This window comes from Pneumocystis murina, assembly GCF_000349005.2.
Source record: "Pneumocystis murina B123 chromosome Unknown supercont1.3, whole genome shotgun sequence".
In the NCBI taxonomy this organism is placed as follows: Eukaryota; Fungi; Ascomycota; class Pneumocystomycetes; order Pneumocystales; family Pneumocystaceae; genus Pneumocystis; species Pneumocystis murina.
In genome coordinates this window covers 150,095-172,420 of record NW_017802361.1, presented here as the reverse complement: position 1 = coordinate 172,420, position 22,326 = coordinate 150,095, and the positions used below count along the sequence as shown (strand labels likewise).

The 22,326-nt window shown below is 25.6% G+C and overlaps 9 protein-coding genes across 9 annotated transcripts; 6 read left to right on the top strand and 3 right to left on the bottom strand.

Annotated features, from left to right (window-relative positions):
* Nucleotides 1–343: 343 nt before the first annotated feature.
* PNEG_00920 (hypothetical protein) lies at nucleotides 344–2,126 on the top strand (the record flags this gene model as incomplete). Its single annotated transcript, XM_007874641.2, has 6 exons — nucleotides 344–545; nucleotides 589–661; nucleotides 707–1,529; nucleotides 1,570–1,866; nucleotides 1,909–2,052; nucleotides 2,115–2,126. The coding sequence occupies 6 exons, from the start codon at nucleotides 344–346 to the stop codon at nucleotides 2,124–2,126; spliced, it is 1,551 nt and encodes a 516-aa protein (XP_007872832.1).
* A 103-nt stretch (nucleotides 2,127–2,229) lies between these two features.
* Nucleotides 2,230–3,092, bottom strand: PNEG_00919 (hypothetical protein; the record flags this gene model as incomplete). The annotated part of the gene is made up of 2 exons (XM_007874640.1): nucleotides 2,230–2,757; nucleotides 2,813–3,092. 2 exons carry the CDS (start codon nucleotides 3,090–3,092, stop codon nucleotides 2,243–2,245), a joined length of 795 nt encoding a protein of 264 aa, XP_007872831.1. The 3' UTR covers nucleotides 2,230–2,242.
* Nucleotides 3,093–3,883: 791 nt separating this feature from the next.
* Nucleotides 3,884–6,451, bottom strand: PNEG_00918 (hypothetical protein). The gene is made up of 8 exons (XM_007874639.1): nucleotides 5,981–6,451; nucleotides 5,737–5,932; nucleotides 5,630–5,691; nucleotides 5,495–5,586; nucleotides 5,091–5,452; nucleotides 4,767–5,050; nucleotides 4,415–4,721; nucleotides 3,884–4,356 (listed from the first exon to the last, which is right to left on the bottom strand). Exons 1-8 carry the CDS (start codon nucleotides 6,146–6,148, stop codon nucleotides 4,019–4,021), a joined length of 1,809 nt encoding a protein of 602 aa, XP_007872830.1. The 5' UTR covers nucleotides 6,149–6,451; the 3' UTR covers nucleotides 3,884–4,018.
* A 308-nt stretch (nucleotides 6,452–6,759) lies between these two features.
* Nucleotides 6,760–7,903, top strand: PNEG_00917 (hypothetical protein; the record flags this gene model as incomplete). The annotated part of the gene is made up of 3 exons (XM_007874638.1): nucleotides 6,760–6,922; nucleotides 6,970–7,483; nucleotides 7,527–7,903. 3 exons carry the CDS (start codon nucleotides 6,760–6,762, stop codon nucleotides 7,792–7,794), a joined length of 945 nt encoding a protein of 314 aa, XP_007872829.1. The 3' UTR covers nucleotides 7,795–7,903.
* A 985-nt stretch (nucleotides 7,904–8,888) lies between these two features.
* Nucleotides 8,889–10,415, top strand: PNEG_00916 (hypothetical protein; the record flags this gene model as incomplete). Its single annotated transcript, XM_007874637.2, has 1 exon — nucleotides 8,889–10,415. One exon carries the CDS (start codon nucleotides 8,889–8,891, stop codon nucleotides 10,413–10,415), a length of 1,527 nt encoding a protein of 508 aa, XP_007872828.1.
* Nucleotides 10,416–10,750: 335 nt separating this feature from the next.
* PNEG_00915 (hypothetical protein) lies at nucleotides 10,751–12,121 on the top strand. The gene is made up of 7 exons (XM_007874636.1): nucleotides 10,751–11,018; nucleotides 11,066–11,360; nucleotides 11,405–11,483; nucleotides 11,537–11,675; nucleotides 11,722–11,806; nucleotides 11,855–11,914; nucleotides 11,960–12,121. The coding sequence occupies exons 1-7, from the start codon at nucleotides 10,774–10,776 to the stop codon at nucleotides 12,107–12,109; spliced, it is 1,053 nt and encodes a 350-aa protein (XP_007872827.1). The 5' UTR covers nucleotides 10,751–10,773; the 3' UTR covers nucleotides 12,110–12,121.
* A 401-nt stretch (nucleotides 12,122–12,522) lies between these two features.
* On the top strand, nucleotides 12,523–15,646 carry PNEG_00914 (trehalose-phosphatase; the record flags this gene model as incomplete). Its single annotated transcript, XM_007874635.2, has 11 exons — nucleotides 12,523–13,230; nucleotides 13,273–13,414; nucleotides 13,459–13,584; nucleotides 13,631–13,929; nucleotides 13,974–14,039; nucleotides 14,079–14,360; nucleotides 14,403–14,849; nucleotides 14,894–15,067; nucleotides 15,114–15,181; nucleotides 15,227–15,530; nucleotides 15,578–15,646. The coding sequence occupies 11 exons, from the start codon at nucleotides 12,523–12,525 to the stop codon at nucleotides 15,644–15,646; spliced, it is 2,685 nt and encodes an 894-aa protein (XP_007872826.1).
* A 3,256-nt stretch (nucleotides 15,647–18,902) lies between these two features.
* PNEG_00913 (hypothetical protein) lies at nucleotides 18,903–20,621 on the top strand (the record flags this gene model as incomplete). The annotated part of the gene is made up of 2 exons (XM_007874634.1): nucleotides 18,903–19,123; nucleotides 19,177–20,621. The coding sequence occupies exons 1-2, from the start codon at nucleotides 19,021–19,023 to the stop codon at nucleotides 20,619–20,621; spliced, it is 1,548 nt and encodes a 515-aa protein (XP_007872825.1). The 5' UTR covers nucleotides 18,903–19,020.
* Nucleotides 20,622–20,993: 372 nt separating this feature from the next.
* Nucleotides 20,994–22,275, bottom strand: PNEG_00912 (hypothetical protein; the record flags this gene model as incomplete). Its single annotated transcript, XM_007874632.1, has 8 exons — nucleotides 20,994–21,410; nucleotides 21,452–21,624; nucleotides 21,673–21,757; nucleotides 21,798–21,925; nucleotides 21,970–22,031; nucleotides 22,072–22,169; nucleotides 22,212–22,222; nucleotides 22,269–22,275. The coding sequence occupies 8 exons, from the start codon at nucleotides 22,273–22,275 to the stop codon at nucleotides 20,994–20,996; spliced, it is 981 nt and encodes a 326-aa protein (XP_007872823.1).
* Nucleotides 22,276–22,326: the final 51 nt, after the last annotated feature.

Here is a 22,326-nt window from a genome sequence, read left to right as displayed (position 1 = left end):
TTTGTTAATACCTAAAATTTGCAAAATTCTTTAAATTTTGTAGAAAATCTTTTATTGTTAAATTATAATGTTCTATAATATTATACACATAATTTTGAAAATATTTAAAATAATTTAAATACAAATAGCTGTAATTTAATTAAAAAATCAGTTAATTATATTTTAATAATATTTTAATAATATTTTAATTCGGTCATTTGTTAAGCTTTATATTACGAAATATTTAAGATACATGATAAATTATTTTTAATAACTTTCTAAATATAAGTTTTTTGTTTAAATATTAATATTAAATATATGATTAAAGAAATATAGCTTTTTTTTAGAAATAAAATTCTGGAAAATGCAAGTATTGGTTCATTTAATTGAAAAATACGGAAAAAATATTTGGAAACCATTAGAAAAATATAAATTTTATACCAAATATATTTCAAAAATTCAAAAAAAAAGAACAATATTATTTTTTTTTCCATTAATATCTGAAAGTTTTCTTATTTTTTATGTTATATTTTTTAAACTCAAAATATCAGCACTTCCAATATTTCGTCTGCTAGTCATATTCTTAGAATCATATTAATATTATGTTAGTGTTTATTTCTATATTTTATATGATTATAATTTCTTTTTTTTCAAAATTTGCACCATTAATTCATGATTTATGGTAACAATCAGACCTAAACAATTAAATATTTAATATCAGTTATAGTCAGAAATTTATTTACATTGTGGCATTTCCATCTCTTGTGTTTTTGACTAAAACAAACTCTATGCAAATATATAAACAAAATTTTATCATTTCAATATCTACTTATATTCTAGTATTTCTTCATTCTAACTTCAGTGGACTATTTTTTTCTTTTGATATTATTTATTACATTTTTTCTATATTACCATCAGATTTATATTTTTTGGCATTATTACATTTTTCAATATTATCATTAATGAATAATATTGCATTTCCATCGTTGAATAGAGAAGAAATTTCACTTGTTTCTCATGCTCTTACAGGTTTATTACGGAACTTTATTTATTTTCAAACTAATTTGCCTTGTGAATTATTTTTGATTTTAGCATTTTTTGGTCCTATTGTAGCTATTTGGCCAGCAATTCCTTTTTTAAAAGAATATGTTAGAATTACTCGGATATCTTGTTATCGTCGTACAAGAACCATGGAGACTAAACGCATTAGATATGCTATTTTCTCCTATTTTTCTATTGGAATATCTATTTTTACAATGCTACAATTTGGAGTTAAATCATATTTAACAGAACATAAAAATCTTATTTTTTGGTTTATAAATTATGTTATGCATGAAAAGGGTTCAGAAATAAGACAAAAAATATTGCTTTGGTGGATGAATTGTTTGATTTTTACTATGTTATTTATAAAAATATTTCTTTATGCACAGAAATCAAAAAGGCAAATAAATAATGAAAATGAAAGAATATCTAGTAGTAAATTAAATAAAAGAAGAAAGCTTTTTCATGGATTAGTTATAATAATGTTCCTTCCAACATTATATTTGGATGTAAGTAAATTCGCTTACTCTACATTGTTAATATTTATAGCCTTTATTTTCAAATATATCTTTTTCTATTACATTTGCATTGTTTTGTATCTGCGAAGTCATTAGAATACTTGCATTGCCACCATATGGAATTTTTTTGCATTCTTTTTTGTCCCAGTTTACTGATGAGCGTGATAATAAAGGCAACATTATAGTTAGTTATCTTTATCTTCTTATAGGATGTGCCTGTCCATTGTGGTTAGATTTTATTGGCATTACATTAGACGAACAAAATCAATATCAGCTCAAATTGAAAGCTATTAGCGGTATATTGTGCTTAGGTTTTGGTGATTCAGCAGTAAGCTATTTATTTCAATTAACTTAGTTTAATATGTTAAAGGCAAGTATCATTGGAAAAAAATTTGGTAGATTACATTGGCCTAATTCTAAAAAAACAGTCGAAGGCACCTTTGCATTTGTTTTAGCTGTATTTTTTGGCGGTGCATTAGTAAAATACATGTGTTGGGTTAATGATGTTATTATAGTAAGTTTATTGATATAATGACATAAAGTTTTATATATTATAGTGGACTGACTTTTTTTTAGCAACTATCATGACTGGTAAATAATTATAGATTATTTTAGATAAATTGACGAAACTAGCATTATTTGAAGCATTTTCATCACAAAATGACAATGTTTTAATGCCTATATACATGTGGTCATTATTAAGTTTAAAGGGATAAGTTTCCGGCAAAAACGATATCTTTGCCAAAAGTTTTCCATGATATATTTCTGACTTTACAAAGACTATTAATTCCTTCAATACCGATGCCATCATTATCTCCTACAAATATTGGTGATATTGTAATTATAATCGAATCAATTAATTTCCATTCTTTTAATAGTGAAGATATTACACTTGCACCTCCTTCTACCAGAACACTTTCAATTTTCAATTTTAAAAGTGTACAAAGAATATCATGCCATTCAAACATACCATTTACATTTGTTTTTACTCTAACAATTTCCCCCCCAACTGATTCTAAAGCATTCAATGATTTACAACATGAATTACAATTAACGTCTTCTGATACAAGAATAATTGGAGGACGCCCCTGTTTATTTTTAGCTACGTGAATAATTTTTGATTCATGTGTTAATTTAAGTTGGAAATTAGGATCTAATATAATAGGAATAGGCTGTAATTCAAGAGGATAATGAAGTTCTGAGGATCCAGAAATTCGTGCTATTTTTGAATTAATAAAATGTTCTTGTTAATAGTAAATAATGTTTCTACAAACCATTTAATTTTGGATTATCGCTTTCTACTGTCCCTGCACCAACTAGTATTGCATCATGTTCTACTCTAAGCTTATGTGTTAATGTTTTTGATTCTAAGCATGAAAGAATAAGTGGAGAAGTTGTTTTTGTACCAATTTTACTATTAAGTGATTGAGCATATGTTAATGTTAAAAAAGGCCGCTTAATATTCATATCGTTTGACTTCAAAGATGGTAGATATGGCGATAGAAATTCTTTAATTTCATTATTTAACTGTTCCATTTTATTTAATTGATCCATTATATTTAATATCCAAATAAAGTCAAATTTATAATATTTCAATAATTTTTATAAAATCACTGATTTAACAAAAAATCCTCTCCAGATTCTCTAAATAAGTATGTACTTTTGGAAAAAGATAGTTATATTTTGACTATATAATAGAATTATCAGATTTTATAGATAATAAAATTTAAAACTATAAAATTATATTCCAATATATATATATATAACCGAATAAATTCCTACAATATTTATTAAAAGTTTTATATTTTGTCCTTTGTTTCAATCCTCAGTTAAAAAAATATTGTACTTTTGATAAAACTGAATAATTAAAGACCAAAAAATAAAATAATAGTTTTTTTATAATCTATTATTATATATATATTATATAAATTTCAAATTCTATAAGATTTCAATAGTAATTTTAAAGGACATGTTAATTATTGTAATCTTTTGAAATATTTTATAACTTAATATCAGTAACCTAATCTATTTTAGGTCTAAATTTCAAAAGTTACTAAGGAAACAGTTGCTATGACGTTTTATATAAATTCACATAAAAACTAAAACTCTGTAACTCTATATTTTCGTGTTGCTCAAAAATTACATTAATGTAATCTTTGAGTGTCATATATAGTGTAGATCAAAATTGATATTTGTGTGTTTTAGAATGCAAAATATATGTTTGAATCTTCTTTTTTTTATTTATAAAAAGATGAGAAACATTAGTCATACAGATAGATATTAATATATTTTAATAAGTTATATTTTTAAGATCATAAATCTTTTTTATAAATTTTTATAATTTGTTTTGATTTATTTTATTCAAGTATTTTAATAAAAATTGATGATTAAGAAATTCCTATGTATGTTTAATACTTGATTTTATTTTTTTTATCTTGTATAAAAGATTTTTTGTTAAAACATGCTCTAATAATTTAAATTTACGATGACGAATATATTATTTTCATTGCTATTAGAACAGGTATAGCAGTCTCTCCATTTACCCATATTCCATTTGTTGAAATACAATGAGCTTCTATTGTATATCCAAGAATAATCTGAATAATATTGAAAATTACTTTAGATACTGTTTCTAATGACTCTATTTCTTCAAAGATTTTTCTATTATAATAAATAGTAGATGATAATATTTTGTTATTAGAATCCTTTTCCTTAAAAGGTTTTAACAAAACTTCAAACATAGTTTTTAATGATTTGCAATTTTCAAAATTTTTCAAAGTTGAATGCAGAATTGACCAAAAATTATTTTTAGCAATTTCTAAAATATTACAGAAATAAATATTAACAATGAATATAAATATTATTATAAAACATACTTTGTTTTTTCTTGCCTGTTAAATACCATTCTATTAATGCTCCATAAGATAAACCATTAACGAGAATTATTAAACAATTGTCATTATATAAAGAAGAATATTTCCATGCTTTATTAGTAAGCGAAACATGAGACCTGTTTGAAATAAATGCAATACATGATATGTTAAAAATTTCGAGACTTTCAAATATTCTTTCTAAATTTTGTAAACTAATAGCAACCTCTGATGAAAATAATTTAGGGTGTGGTAGAGATAAAGTAGACGGTATAACGCCAATTTGTCCTGCTATAAAAACTATATCTTCGTGCTACTTATTGATTAAAATATTATATATATGTGTATATATAAATACTATAAACGCGTGTGAATAAAAGTCAGTATTTGCTGGAATCCAATAATTTTGACTTTGAATATGAATAACTGATCTTTTATTATGTGAAGGATCAGCCAAAACGGATATCTGTAAACGACCAAATTTCAAATTGCTAGAATTAATACATATTCTCGGTGGTGGTTTTGGAAAATTAAAGTACTGACTATATAAAACATCAATAAGAGGAATATAGTCCATTTTTTTAAGAACAAGCTCGAAAAAAACAATATCATAAAGATTAAGAATATAAGATTTTAAATAATCTATTAGAATTAATATTATCATTAAAAAATTAAAATATACCTTTTAATTTGTTCATACAGAAATGAAATTCCTCTTCCAAAGTATAAGCTAGTAGGTCTGTAGATTCTAAATCTAGATTTATACCTCCGATAGCTATTAAATTTTTTAATTTTGAAGAATTCATAAATATATCATCATTTTTGTTTTTTATAGAAATAGTGGGTATTATAGAAGTCTTATCATACTCTTCATCTTGAAATTCATCAAGATATTTCTTAAATTGTTCGTATTTCTTGTCTAATTGATTAGGTAAAACAAATCTTTCTTTCCAATTCGTATCAACAAAAGATTTTTCTTCTATTTCTGCATTAAATTTAAGATATGAAACTCCTGGAGAATGATCAACTATTTCTGATTTAACACTGCATTATTATTAGAACGTTATTATTAACTTAAACAATTACATCTTTATTTTCCTTTGAAAAATAGGGCAATCTAAAACTAAAGTTTCATATTCTCCTCCTTCTCCGCACAAATGTAAATCATATAATTTATTCTATACTTAATTACGATTTTTAACGCATTAAAATAAAACATACTATCTTCAACAAATGTTCTTTAACTTCTTTAAGAGATTTCCCCAAATGAGATTTATCTAAACCTAATATATATTAATTTACTATAAATTTTCAGGGAAATTTATTGCCCAGTGCAGACACTTTTATTATAATTGCATGTAAATTTTGTGATATCATTTCTTCAAGTAGATCCTTTTGATCCCTTTTCCAAAGATACGCCAAAGATATTAGATTCAGTCTTTTACAAACATTTTCAACTCTTGTTCGTTGATAATTTGATAAAATAGCACCAACTGAAACTGCTTTTACATCAGGATGCAATTTCTTTTTCTTATTAGAAATCATATTTATTTTTACATTTAATTTTTATACTTGAATTCTTTTAAGTAATCTATAAAGATCTTCTGTTTCATCATTCAGAGTTTCATGATATGTAAGACTTCGGTCCACTGATGTTCCAATAATAATCTCACGATAAAGTGGAACATTCATAGCTTTTTCAAAAAGTTGAATTACATCCTGACCAACTGTTTGATACATATAGCTATCAATTTCACCTTTATACTTATAAGAACTTTTTTCTCTTTAATATAACAAATTACACTCTTCTGATGTATATAGATTTGCCAGTGCTATAATTTCATGCCCATTTGCCATACAATACATTATATTGAAACAACTATCTTTCCCCCCACTTATTAAAGCCACAACTTTCATTTTTACAATTTAAAAAAATATATAAAACACATCTTTTGTATTACAAACATTAATTTATGTTATTTTAAAAACAATTATGTCTCTGTTTTTTTATAACGAAAAGACAAATCATTCTTTCCATCTCAAACAAACATACTTAATATTGCAAATTTATAGTAAAACCCTAATAGAACATACTCTTCATATAAATATTTTGAGTTGTCCTACTACATTTGCGAATAAAAATATAGAAAATATTTACTTTTTATGAGAAAAAATGAATACAATATGTAAGTAAATATATTTGATATATTTAATTTATTTACAAACATGGCTTAGTTATGTGCCTTTTTCTTATAATATTAAATGATTTTTTTTGTTAGAGCCTATTAATAAGTGGCCATTTATACGTTCTACTTTATTGAATGCCTGATATTTAGCAAAGACGTAAAAAAATGTCTTTGGCATCATATCTGGCAAAAAAGTATTTAAATAAAGAAGTAATAAAGAAAGATAAGAAGAAGGAGATAAAAGATGATATTGTTCATATTATTGATGGAGATCTGACTGGATGGAAAGAGATCAAATCAGATATTAAAAAAAAGGCGTCGATTTTAAGTAAATGAAGATTGATATTAATTTAGAGTATATTGAATTATTTATAGAAAATGATCTGAAAAAAGAATTAGAAAAAGAGCAAGAAGGAATAAAAAAAGGCTTTAAAAAGGCAAGTTATTCTTCATGGGAAAAAGTGGAAGGGCCAGAATCAAATTCAGAAGCACAAGATACGCCGGTCGTAATTGTGTCTGAAGAGAAAAATGATATTGATATAAAGATGGAGTCGAAAAATGAATGCACTATGTCAAGCGGCGCGCGCGCAGGATTACAAACAGCAAAACAAGTAGCAGATGATATTAAACGACAAAAAGATCAAGAACGTGCAATTTTTAAGACTGTAGATCCAAAATTAACAGGGAAAAATGCAGAAACGATTTACAGAGATGCAAGTGGTCGTAGAGTTGATATAGAACTTGCTATGATGGAACGACAACGTCAAAAAGCTAAAGAAGAAGCTCGAAAAAAATTAGAACATGAAATGTCCCAAGGAGAAGTACAGAAACGAGAAAAAGAAGAAGCAAAAAAAGCTATGGAAGCTATAAAATATGAGCCTTTTTCAAGGTATTAAATCTTTTTTTTATAAAAAAAATTAATTTATTTATAGATCAATTGACGATCCAGAATTAAATCGTATGCTTAAAGAAAAAGAACGTTGGGACGATCCTGCTAATGCTTTTCTATCTAAAAAACAACAATCTACACGCCCTACATATCAAGGATTTTATAGTGCTAATAGATTTGGTATTGCACCAGGTTATCGTTGGGATGGTGTAGATAGAAGTAATGGTTTTGAAAAGGCCTGGTTTGCTTATCGAAATGAAAAAAAAGCACAAGCTGCAGAAGCATATGCCTGGAGTATCGAAGACATGTAAATATATTTAATTATTTACTAATTGTTTTACTATTCAACCCTAACTCTTGCCAAATACCTTACAATAATTTATTAATACTAATTTTATATTTTTTTAATTCCTAACGCTTATCTAATTTTAAAAAAACTTAATATTTTTCTAGACAACCATCTTATCATTAAACTATTATATTTTTTCTTTTATATATATAAAAAAATCTTTAAAAAGTTATTGATATATTTCTTGAAAATATTCTTTAGCTTTATATTTTCAAATATTAAAATATCTTAGCGTTTAAGGCGCTTTTTTAAAAAAAATATTTAGTTAATTTACAATTTTAGTAACACTTTTCTTTTTAAAACTTGTGAAACAGAAAATATCAAAAGTTCAAGATTTAAATCTACTCTTAACTCGTTTTAAGCAAATTGCAGATAAGTTTAATCATTTAAAATGTATGTAATTAAGAAAAGAAACAGCTTTATTAGGATTTTATGATTAGGAATAAATAGCTTAAACCCTATTAGTTTTAGTGTGTATTTTTTGAAGGGTTAACGCTTAAGTAAAAAGGACTATATTAAATGTATGAATGACAAGGTTTTATCATGTATCTAAAAGAAACAAAAATAATGGGGAATTAACGCCATTTTGATGAGTTTTATATGTCCATTTGCATAATGTTTATGGAAGATCCTTGCTAGAAAGAGTGTTAAATATAAGATATAAGATTGGGTTTAAAGGGTAATCTAAGTTGAAGTTTTTTAGAAATTGAATTTCAGGTTTAGAGAATACGGAATTTTAAGGAAGAGACACTTGAAATGTCATGGTCTGAACCCCTTGAAAAAAAAATAAGTGAAGTGTAATTAGATAGGTTTTGAGGGTTTAATAACTGTTCAATTGGGCTATTTAATGCTCTTTGGTGTTTGCCGACACCAAGTCGCACGTATTCCTTACAAGTATCGACGTATCAGCGGAATTCAGCTTTCTTTGAAGGCGTTTCTTGCACATCCTACTGGAAGTTTTTTATACCGCAGGGTTTTCAGTAAAGTATTTAATTAGAACTGGTGAAACCGATCAATTTTTATTCTTTGGATGGGCAGAGCGTCACATGAATTTCTATGAATCTTTCGTCATTGGAATTTAAATTGATGCATCATTCAGACCCTTTAGGTTCAACTTTTTATAGTTCCAAGGGATCGCAGATGCATATGAATCAATACTTATCGCCAAGTTTAAATACTTTATCTGGCTCGGGAAGGTTTTACATGAATTCTACTTCAATTCCTGTAATGCAGAGAGATGCTCTTACATTATTTCAGCCGAGATCAGTTTATTCCGCTACGTTGAATGAGGAAAATTCAATGTTTCATTTGTTCAATACAATTCATTCATTTATGGGTAATGAAAAACAGGATTTGGATGAGCAGGATAAGGATAAAATACGAAACGAACGTGCAATTACAGTAAAGATGCTACAACAGAATGCAATATTTGAAGACAAACATTTAGCTGTTGAGTCAATTTGTGATATTTATCAACCATCTTTTGATATTTCAGATTATATTCTTTCTGGTTATGAAACAATCATAAAAAGCCCGCGGGTATTTCGGTCAGCTGTATCCCCCGGATCAACTACAGTAAGTGAATTTGCACCAATTACACCTCCATCTGCTACTAATGATCTTAATTACTTCGATTACATGTTGCCACATACACAGCCAGCAGCATTAAATCAACAATGGTTGGTAGATATGAAGCAAAATAGTAGCAATGAAACACATGTGGATCCATCAAGATTATGTGTTAGTCCAATTTCACAAGCTAATTTTTCTGTGAATGAATCTATAGTAGAGAAAAATTTAAAACATAGTGAAAATAAGGACAATAAAACAGGATATGATAAACAGGAAGAACTAGATGAAAAGGTATTAGTTGATGCGTCAAAAAATGAAAATGATAAAAAAACTGAGAAGATTGACCTGGAACACGTAGAGAAACCAGCAACTATCTTAAAAACAAAAAAGGCCTCAAAAACAAAAAAAAGTGCATCTAAACGACGCAATGAATCTCGATATATAGAAGATGTTGAATATGGTTTAAAGCCAAAAAGAGGTCGTGTACCTAAAGAACAGCGACAAAAACTTTTAGAAATGTCTACATCGGCTATCTCTAATGCCAATTCTCTCGTAGGTCTTGGTATTTCATTACATGATTCTCGATATAATCAAGGAATGTCTACATTTTTTCAGGACAAAGTTGAATCTGATAGTAAAGAAAGAGATAATGCAAATTTTCCTCCTCATGGCGTTTTTCTTACAAAAACAAAAGTATCTTGTCGAAAGTATAGTCAAACACATTTGCAAAAAAGAGGGAGCTCAATAGAAAAGTCTTTTATATGTGAGATCATTGGTTGTGAAAAGAGGTTCCGTCGAAGCGAACATCTTAAACGACATGTACGATCTTTACATACAGGGGAGAAGCCATTTTTATGTATAGTATGTCATAAAAGATTTAGTCGTTCAGATAATTTAAATCAGCATTTGAGAGTTCACAAGATCTCTAATGGAGATAATCAAAATACATTAGTAAATAAAAGACGGACCAGAATGGTGACAAAAAAGCTTAGATATCATGGTTCACCATAATAATTCATTTAAGAAATGGCGGATGCCGATTGATTATTTACAAAAAAATCTTAATTATCTTAGCTTTGATATATGAATTAATATGTTAATTTTTTAACATGAACATATGCTTGTATATTGATTTTAGCATTTTCATAGATGAATTATTCCATCGTATGAGTAGAAAAAAATAGTTAATCATTATTTAAAAACTTTAATTTATATATATATATATATATATATTAATTTAACTCCACCGTTTAACCTACTTTTTTAAAATTTCTTAATAGGTAAAGTTGGATATTAGAATATTAAAAATTATTTCTAACTAATTTCTTAAAGAAATATAGTATTTTTTGTGTTTAGATTTATCTCAATTATGTTTTTAAAGCAGGGTTTTAGTGTTTTTCAAGCATCTGCACGATTATCTATTTCTACAGTTAGGAATAGTACACGTAGATTATATTTTACGACCACAAAATCACCATCAAAAGGATTTCTATATGGCGGAATTGTCTTAGGTGCATCTTTGTTAGGGTGCGGATATTATTATTATAATTATGGAATGGATTCTTTTGATTTTTTAATTACTAAAAATAAGGATCAAAAAAATTATCATAAAGTGTTAGTATTGATGGGCTATGATGATTTATTTTGAAGATTTATCTTAGATATCGTGAAATTGCAGAATTAATGAATTCTGAAGAACTGGAAGATTACGATGATGGTTCACTTGGTCCAATTTTAGTTCGTCTTGGATGGCATTCATCAGGAACATATAATAAAGAAGATAATTCAGGTGGATCTAATGGAGCAACGATGAGATTTGAACCTGAATCGAAGCATTTAGCAAATGCAGGACTTCATGTTGCACGAGAAGCATTAGAAAAGATAAAAAAAAAGAATCCTTGGATAAGTTATAGTGATCTTTGGACTTTAGCAGCAGTTTGTGCAATCCAAGAAATGGTACTGTTATTTCTATATTTATTAAAATAATGTTCATGTATTAGTCTGGTCCATCTATTCCATGGCGTCCTGGTCGTGTAGATGGTGATTCTACTCGTTGCCCCCCTGATGGTTTGTTGCCGGGTATGTTAAGAAAATTATCTTAATATATTTTTTAATTTTTTTAATATATTTAGATGCATCAAAAGAACAAAGTCATTTAAGGAATATTTTTTATCGTATGGGATTTAATGATCAGGAAATTGTTGCTTTATCTGGAGCACATGCTTTAGGACAATGTCATCCTGATAGATCTGGTTATACTGGTCATTGGACGTAATGGGAATTATATTTTTTTATACTATTCTTATTTTTGTGTTAGTTTTTCTCCTACTGTATTTACAAATGATTATTATAAGATGCTACTTAATGAGAAATGGGATTACAAGAAGTGGGATGGTCCAAAAGTATCATTAATTAATTAATTAATTTTTTGTTTTTACTAATATATTCAGCAATTTGAAGACAAAACAAAGAGTTTAATGATGCTTCCTACTGATATTTCCCTTATAAAAGTAATCAAATGTATTTATATTACCTTACATTACTAATTTCAATAGGACAAAGAGTTTAAAAAGTATGTTGAGCTTTATGCAAAAGACGAGAAGAAATTTTTTGAAGATTTTTCAAAAGCCTTTAGTAAACTTTTAGAATTAGGTGTTCCACATTTTGACCAAGAACCTATTATATTTAAGCATATTGTTGATTGAGCATCCTGATATATTTTTAAGTTTTTAATATTTATATATTTTTTTTAAATCTTATAACATTTACTAACAAATAACAATTTAACAATTAATATAGATATTTTTAACTTTGTTTTGAAATTTTATCTATATATATCTATTAATAATTATTTTTAAAACGTTAATTATTATTTATCAAAATTTATTTAGATGAACTATTTTATTAGTAAGGATTTAGCCCCAGAACTTAAATAAAAAGCGTTTGAATAAAGGAAATTTAAATATATATATTTATATTGTAGTTTTATTGAAGGGGGATTTATATCTACACTTTTTAAACGAGTAAGACATATTTTTTGATTTTATTCTATTTATATTTGACAGGACTTTAAGAAAAAAGTTTTTATTCAAGAAATATATAGTATATCTAGGATGAAATGCCGAAGTTATATGTTGTCTGTTTATTCTTACCAAATACATTGAGCTTTGACTTGGATGAAACGGATTCTATTAAACTTAACCCTCAAAGATCAAATTATAAAAAAGAGCCTATTCCTCATCTTATAAATAAGCTTGCTTCTTGTTCTGAGAACTTTCAAGATACAAACTGTAATATATCTTTGTCTAATGATGAAGAAACTCGATTTTTTTATCTATTAAAAGATAAAAATGTTTTAGAAAATGAAAAAAATCGTGAAGATGAAGACGAAATGTTTGAAGGTAGAAAAAAAGAGCTAAATCAACCAAAATTTAAATCTCGTGTTTCGTCTTTATCGACAGCTATCTCTCAAATCTCAACAAAAGGGAAATCATCATATACGATGCAAAATTATCCTCATGCACCTATTTTAGCATCAAGAAGACGTCGTTCATCTTTTGATGTTAATCTTTTCTCAAAAGTGCCATGGACAATTGAATTAAATGACCAAAGTAATGTTGGTCTTGGAAATGCAATTCGTGCAGCTGATAAATCTGGGAATTTGCAAGAACATATGTTTATTGGATTACTAGGAATACCTACAGATTCTCTTTCTATTATGAGAAAATATGAAGTTGAACGGGAATTTATGACTAAATGTCGAAGTATTCCTATTTTTGTTTCTGACAATGAATTTGATAATCATTATAATTATTATTGTAAACAGGTATTTATAAATTTTATTTAAGAATGGTTTTAATCTATAAAGATTCTTTGGCCTATATTTCACTATCAAATACCAGATATTCCTAAATTTAAAATGTATCAGGATTATTCTTGGAATCATTATGTTGCTTTGAATCAGGCTTTTGCAAATAAAATTATAGAAAATTATAACGACGGGGATATTAGTATATTTTATTGTTTTAAATATATAAAATTTGATAATTTTTAGTTTGGGTTAATGATTATCATCTTCTTTTAGTTCCTCAAATGATACGTCAGAAGTTACAGTATGCTATGATAGGATTTTTTCTACATGTATCATTTCCATCATATGAAGTATTTCGCTGTCTTTCTGGTTAGCTTTATTTTCTTTATAAATAAATTATTCATATAAAATTAAGTTAGAAAACAACTTTTAGAAGGCATTTTGGGCGCTAATGTTATTGGGTTTCAAACTGATGAATATGCATATCATTTCCTTCAAACTTGCACCAAATTACTTAACGTAAAAATGTCATCTCGAAATATACAATTTGGATCTTCATTTGTTAATATATGTGATCTCCCTATTGGTATTGATCCTGACAATTTAGAGAAAAAGAAAACATTGAGCTCTGTCAAATTATGGATTTCATTATTAAAAGAAAGATATTCTGGGAAATCCCTAATTGTTGGGAGAGATAAATTAGACGAAATTAAAGTTTTTTTCTTATAATATTTTATATTAAAAATTAATTACTATAGGGGGTACGTCAAAAGCTACTTTCTTTTGAGCTTTTTCTAAATAAACATTCTGAATGGAGAGAAAAGGTATTTTTTATTTTTTATATTTTTTAACTAAAAGAATAGGTGGTTTTGATCCAAGTTGCACTTTCTACTAGTGAAGAAAATGAAACGCAGTCCCAAGTATCGAATATAGTATTAAGAATTAATTCTACATATGGAAATTTGTCACATCAATATCAACCTATAGTATTTCTTAGACAAGATATTACATTTTCTCAATATCTTGCGCTTTTAACAGTTGCAGATGCTTTTTTAGTTACTAGTTTAAGGGAAGGCATGAATCTTACAAGCCATGAGTTTGTGTTTTGTCAGCGTGGAAACTATGGTCCTTTAATTATAAGTGAGGTATAAATATTTAATTATTTTTAAAACACATTAATCTATCAGTTTGCTGGAAGTGCTGCTCGTTTTAAAGATGCTGCAATTACAATAAATCCATGGAATTTAAATCAAGTTTCTAATGCTATTTATCAGGCTCTTACTATGTCCTCTAAAGAACGTTTAATACGCTGGGAGAAACTTTCAGACACTATTATGAATCATGATGCAGCACATTGGGCCATAAATTTTATTAATGAAATCAAATGCAATTCTTTTTTTCAGGAAAAAAAAAAAGATATCCATGTTCCTAAATTGCAGTTGGATCTTTTTGCACAAAAATATGATAATTCAAAAATTTGCATTTTTTTTCTGGATTATGAAGGAGTTTTTTTAAATTTGGGAAATCATTTAAACGATTTTCATACAAATAAGGAAAAAGTGATATCTGTTTTATCGTCATTAGCATTAAATCCTAAAAATATTATTTATATAATGAGTCATTCCAATATTAAAGTATTTTAAAACGACAATGATAAATTAAAACTAATAATTCTAAGGATACAGAAAAGTTTTTTGAAAAAATACCTAATCTTGGTTTTATAACACAAGATGGATATTATATTTGTCATAACAATAATCAGATTAACCCCATATTTGGAAATGATATTGCTTGGAAAACTTCTGTGAAGGAAATTTTTTCATATTATTCTGAACGTATTCCTACATCATATGTATAGATATAATTAATTTCTTAACAGTTTTTCTTATTTATATTAGATTGAAGAATTGCCTTTTTCCGTTATTTTTCATTACAATTCTAAGGATATTGAGTCTTATACGTCTTGGTATCATTAATCAGATATATACTTTACTTCTTAATAATAAATTAGGGAAATTGATGAGTTTACGAAACATGTCAGTTATTCATTTTCTAATATATCATGTCATACTATTTTTATGGAAAATGAAGTAGTTATTCGGCAAAATAATATAGATAAAAGTACAGTTATTTGTAATACATTGGAATATATTAAAGAGTTATTTGGTAATTCAAAAAAAATAGTTTTCATTGCTGGAGATAATAAAAATGATGAAAATGTTTTTGACTGGGCTATTAAATTCAAGAACAATAATGAAACTGATTATGTTCTTACCGTAAATATTGGAACTAAAGATACAAAAGCATTAACTTGGGTGAACTTTTAATTAGTTTTTAATTTTAATTTCTAATTTATATATAGGTTGATCACGTTTCTGAATATTTTGAAATCCTTGAAAAACTGGCAATTTTATCTATACAGGAACAATAAGCCTATGGAAATTAAATTAAATGGTTAATAAAATATACAAAGGTTTTATCTATTTGTTTATTATCAAAATGTAATCCATCAAAATTGTTTTATACAAAATTATTAAATATAAACAAGTATATTCTATGCTGTCTATTATTAAACAGGTGTTTTTTCATGAAAAGTATAAGAGTTTTTCTTTAATTATTTTAATACATTGATATTTCATTATTGAGATTGATATCATTGTTTAGGATAAAAAGAATAAATTAAATATATATTATAAGAATATGGGAATATGCAAAAAATAACTGAGAAATATAAGATTTTTTATTATAAAATTTTATTATGAAAATAATAATTAAAATGAGTATTATATAAAATGGATATAATAAACTTTCGAAATATTTGTTAATATCTATTTAATTACTTCTGATATATGGACTCTTAAATTTTTTTCAATCTTTAATTATTCTCTTAGTTCTTATTCCAATTTCTATTATGTTTAAAATTTCTGGTTTATTTATGTTAACTTATTTTTAAGTAATGTTTTTGAAACTCTCTTAATGATAACAGGTATACTATAGCTTTAAATTTCTGTATATTAGAATATAGATTACGTTTTGGGCAATGATTAATCGTTATTGAAGGATGATAATAAATCAGTAAAAGCCAATATATATAATATAGTTGAACAATAGTTTGATTTATTAAAAATTATAGAAATCTATAAATTATATTATTACTATTAACGAATATTATATAAATATTATTATTATTATTTTATATTATTCATAGGTCTTTTGAAGAAAAAATAATCATAAATTTATAAATGTATTTACAATATTATAAATACTTCTTTTATATTAATGGATAAATTAAATGCTTGACCTTCTGGAAATCTTATTCCTTAATAATTTATATGAATCATATCTCAATAATACTTATGGTTTTTTAAAATTGTTGTATAAATATTAATATTTTGAGTTGAAAAAAATCATCAATGTTAAAGAATCATCCCATTTTTAAGAACATTATTATCTAATATATTTTAATTATGAAGTTTTTTTTAATTTAATATTTTTATTTTGAATTTTTTTTTAAAATTTTTAAAATACTATATTTTATTAAATATTGACATTTTTGATTTGTAATGCACTTTTTTATAACTTTTTCTAATATAATATTGTCAAACAACTTTTATTGTATTTAAGTGCTTTTTAATATATTTTTCAGAAATATTAACTGAAAAATTTTAATTATACTTTTATAAAAGGCTAAATATCTTTTTATCTTAATATATTATTAAATATTTTAATTTTTAAAAAATATTTACTACTAGAAAATAATTATCATTAATAATTTATTAAAAATCAATTTAAATATGTTACGAGAAGAATCTCACTAAAAACTATAATTTTTATTAATAAAAAATATAGAATATAGTGTCTAATATTAGATTATATTTATTACTATTAACATATTTCATATCTAATGGATAGTTGTTAATATTATCTTTTATAAAAATAATTCAAAAAGTTGTAAAATATATAAATCCATATTTATTTAGATAAATTGCACTAAATATAATCACTTTAGATAATGTTTTATTTGGAACAATAATTTCATGTTTATTTTTTCTGGGGATTTATTCAGAGTAATTTGTTAAACTCAAATATCTAATAAAATATTATTTATATTCATTATGTTTTTTATACTATTGAAAAAAAAAACAAAAAATAACATTTGTTATTAATTTTAGTTATAAATTTTAAATAACAACTCTTATATATAAAAATAAAAGATTAGTTGATAATGATACGTATATATATCGTCTATTGAGAAAAATCCCGAATTCATCTTTTTTTGAATTCATAATCTTTTTATAAAAATTCTTTTAATATCTACATTATAAATTTCATTTATAAAATTATATTGTATAAAAATCATTCCTCTCAGTTAATTTAAATAAAACTTCTTACATGCAAAAATATATAATTTAAAGAATTTATGACTCATTTTTCATTACAAAAGATTTTAAATTAAAAATTCTATAAATATATTTAATTCAAATTTTTGACTAATGTATATATAATTTTTTCATAATTCAATAATTCCTTATTCAATTTCCAAAATATAATAAACATATCATTTTTACTTAATCCAATTAATTTTTACAATACTTTATTCTTTAGAAGAGACATAATATATCTAAAATTTTAATATACAAAATATTCAAAAAAATTAAATAAAATACTATATTCAATTTTAAAAACTATCTATACATTTAATTCAATACTAAAATCCGCAGAAAATCAGATATTATTAAAATGCTTAAACTCATAAACTACAAATTTGTTATTTTTCATATTTAGCATTCAATTGTATAAAATAAAATAGAAAAAAACATTTATAAAACTCATTTAAATGATTTTTCAAGATATCCTTGATTTCAAACATTTTAGATTTATTTTCCAATATTTATAATTTTTACTTTTTTCATAGTATTACACTTTTACCACCAAATTCTAACTTCATTTTTTTATCTAACTTCTCTATCTATCATATTATTTCTTTTTCATACATTTTTTACTACGAATACTCCAAATTTTAATACTTTTACACTTTTCTACAGTCTTATTTACTTTTACATTCATATATTCATCATTAACATATCTATTTACATATCTACTTCAACATCTTTATTTATTTATATATATAATCCTTAAAAATTATAAAAACATATATACAAATCTTATTTTTTCTTAGATATATGCATATTGTTAAACTCCACTCTTGAATAAAACCCCCTCAAATCGATTAATGCCGTCTTATACATAACCCTAACTTTTTCAATTCCGCTATTAAAAATAAAAAGTTAGGCCATAAATTACTTTTTATTGTGATTTTTAACAAGCATTAACATTCCTTTTATACTATTTATAGAAAGTCTATATACATAATCGGTCTAAACCCTACTTTTTATGATCATCGGAACACATCCCCATTTATCATAAAAAGTAATACACTAACCCTAAAAGAATACATATGAAGCATACAGTCTTGTGAGAGATTTTAAAAATATCAGTTTCAAAGATATTATATGTCTAACAGTTTTGCCTTCAAATAGTTTTCTAGCCTTTAATCATTGATCAAAAGATTCTTTTTTTTCTATAAAAAGTATGTATATTTTTTTTTATTAGTTATTTGACAATTTTTTGATGTAGTTTGATAAAAAACAATTATTTTGATTATTTTTTAGAGGGAGAATATTATTGAAAATCAGAGATATTGAGGCGCATATAGCTTAGTGTTTTCTTTCTAGACGCGCATATATAAGGATATTTTTACTTGAAAGAAGGAATACGGATATATTAGATAGAAATTATAAAAACATGTTATCAAAGCCTTTTTCAGACCCAGTGCTTTCATTAGTCTCGAATAGTATCGAGAAATTGAGTATACTAGATCTTGAGAATCTGTCACGTATTTGGACAGGTGAGTTGTATACTTTTTTTATTCTTTTATGAATATTTTTCTTATAATTTTAGTTTTTGCAAAATCCGCGGAAAATCTTGAAAATGGTTATCGACTTGAAAATCTGTCATGGCGTCTTTGGTACAGAACAGCATTTTTTTGCAAAGAAAATGCTTTATCCTATATAAATGAAGCAGATAATGATGATTCGGATAAATCGATAGAATATTCAAAAAATAAAAATTTTGATATTCCGGAATTATCAACAAGCATAGATTCAGCATCGACATTAGATGAACATGAGATAAAACATATTCCTAATTATAATACATCCAAAATACCCGCATTCGTACAAAGTCGCCTAAAAAGACCAAATACGATGCAATATGTTTCTCCTGGTCGATTTCAGAAAATTATTTCAGATTTGTCACTTTTCAAACTTGAAACAGAAAAATGGAAAAATGGTAATAATAAGATGGTATCAAAACACGATTCACGTGAAATTCGTATTTCCGATTCTCCAAAAGAAAATAAAATAGATTATGTTTCATCAAAGGATTCGCAATCATTTACGCAAAGTATCGAGTTTTCATCGAACATGCATCAATCGCTTACTTCAAATATAGACTCAATATTTCCTAATGAAGAATGTTTGAATTTAATTGAACGTGTTGGAGATATTCATGAATTTTCTACAAATAAAATTTCTCATGAAACACATGTGCCACATCATTCCATACAAGCATCAAAACACTTAGAAAAAACAGACAAAATCTTTTTTATTCAGGAAACATTGCCAGCAGAATCCTATATAGAAACTTTGTCGAAAAATGACTTTAAATCAAATGCATTAAAATTATCCTCTAAATCTTCTTTTAAACCTAAATCTACTAAGCGTATTTCATTTGAGAAACTACCTAGTGCATCATCATTTGAAACATCTAATAATGAGCAATTTAAATATAATATTTATAACTCTATAGATAATGACGACGATAACGATTGGGACTCTATATATGGCTCTAGCAGTTCTTCTGTAACAAACGAAAAACCCATATTTCAGAAAATAGACACACGCTTATTGCAATTACAACTTAATCCTCAGAGATCATTACTATCTTTTATGCTGCAAAATAAAGCTAATGGGGACTTAACCAATTCATGTTCTAAATCATCTCCAGCTATTGCGTTATCACAAACTTCTATTTCGTTTTCTATTTCTAGGCAAATACCTCAAAATATCCAATATCATGCAACTCGTATTGAGGATCAATATTCATCAATGGTATCTCCTCGTACAATACGTAGGAATATGTTTGCTACAGAGTTATCAGAAAGTCTTCGTAAAAATTTATTATGGGAGCGTCAGCAAAGAGCATTAACAGCATATGCTACATTAAAACGTCGTCATACTGAATATGATGTTACAAAATTAAATGGGTTTCCAGACAGGTCAAATGGGGGAAATTATGATTTCTTTTATGATGTGAATTATAGTTATCATGTTGCTGGATGGTGAAATACTGTTTTTCTATATTATTTATACCAGTTGGGTATTTTATTTAAACGAAAATGCATGAAATGCTTGGAGCATTCTATAAAACAAATAGTCTCCACTTCCTTCTGAAATCTATAGCTAAAGAAACCTTATTTAAGTATAAATCTAGATAGTCAAATTTAATATTGTTTTGACTTGAAAGCTAGCTTTATATATAGATATCGGTTTAGTAGGTTTTTATATGGACTTCATTGCAATTTATATTCTTTTACGTTGAAAAATATTTAATAGAATTCTTGAATTCTTGTAATATTAAATTTTTAAAGAATTGCATTTTTATGCCTTAATGTATTATTTACATCAATATAAAAAAATATATTGTTATAATAAATATTATTCAGAATCACTTTTATAAGAAACCAACCCTTGAGATACTTGAGGATCATCATTAATTATAAGTGTTTGTTGTGATGTATTAAATTTTAAAGGTCGATGTTGAGTAAAAATAGAATGTTGAGTGATAAAATGATCATTTTTCATTCGTGTGTTTAATTTTAGTTGCCTAATGATATTTCCTTTATTTGATTTATGATGAATTGAAACAGGTGATGCTTTTTGAATAAAAAGAGGTGAAGAATATATTTCTTTTTTTGTTATTTCAATTAAGTCATTTATCTGAGGTTGAAAATCCACAAGTTTAGCCTGCAAATGATCTTTTGGATCCTTTTTTGCCAACTTAATTCCAAGAGAATTACGATTTCTAATCTCTTCATCACTTTCTTTCTCTTTTTTTAACATTTTCTTTTCTTCCTAAAATAATTAATTAAAAGCTTGATTAGAAATTCATGAACCCTAAATATTTTACGCAATCGTGAAGATACTGAGTACGGATCTGCCCATTGTTTTTCATTCAGTTCATATAATCGCGTCAATAAGGGAATAGATTCTTTAGCTTTATTCATATCGGCTACACTTTTTTCAATTTTATAAAAAGGATCATCTTTGTAATCTTCTTCTATATCATCTAAGACACTATTAAAATAATCCTTATATTTTTTTGCTTGAAATAAACCTTTCGATACTACAACTCCTGCATCAGTAGAATCCCAATTTTCATTTTTCTGTTTTGCCCCACTAATCACAACATACTCCGTATTCTAGCTATATTAACAATAAAAAAAACAGTTATTTACACACTTTTGGATCTGTTTGAATCTCAAAAATGCCAGAACAAAGATGACATTTCATTCTAAAACTCCATATTGGTGTACTATAATAATTTCCTACTCTTTTTTTCTCTGCATTAAATCTAACCCCTTGTCCAACTTACAAATATCAATAGACATTAAAAAAAACTATCTTTTCATACTATGATTATTACATGTTTCGCACCAAATACTATAAGGTAGTTCAAAACGTACAATCAAAATCCTTCTTTACATAAGAAAGAAATTAAAAAAAAAATAATGACCCTTTATCAAGTTTTCTAGCTCTATTTCCGAGTGCATGTGTTCCATGAAGTTTATTAAGCCCTTTTCCCTCTCTCCAATCATAATCAGGAGGGTAATACTATCCATTTAAATACAAAACAGAATATCTCTTTAAATTCACCTTATTAAATCCTGAATAAAATGTCAATATATTAAACATATAGAACTTAATATTTACCTTGCATTATTCAAAAATAAGGTCTTTTCTCTCTATTTAAGATGCTTTTTCTGATCAA

Excerpts from the sequence above, each read along its gene's own strand:
- PNEG_00918 (XM_007874639.1), bottom strand. The coding sequence starts at position 6,148 with ATGTATCAAACAGTTGGTCAGGATGTAATTCAACTTTTTGAAAAAGCT. Across the intron at positions 5,692-5,736 it reads AATAAAAGTGTCTGCACTGG|GTTTAGATAAATCTCATTTG; the intron begins GCAATAAATTTC and ends AATATATATTAG. Across the intron at positions 4,722-4,766 it reads TTTATTCACACGCGTTTATA|CACGAAGATATAGTTTTTAT; the intron begins GTATTTATATAT and ends ATCAATAAGTAG.
- PNEG_00915 (XM_007874636.1), top strand. The coding sequence starts at position 10,774 with ATGTTTTTAAAGCAGGGTTTTAGTGTTTTTCAAGCATCTGCACGATTA. Across the intron at positions 11,019-11,065 it reads CAAAAAAATTATCATAAAGT|ATATCGTGAAATTGCAGAAT; the intron begins GTTAGTATTGAT and ends GATTTATCTTAG. Across the intron at positions 11,676-11,721 it reads GGTTATACTGGTCATTGGAC|TTTTTCTCCTACTGTATTTA; the intron begins GTAATGGGAATT and ends TTTTTGTGTTAG.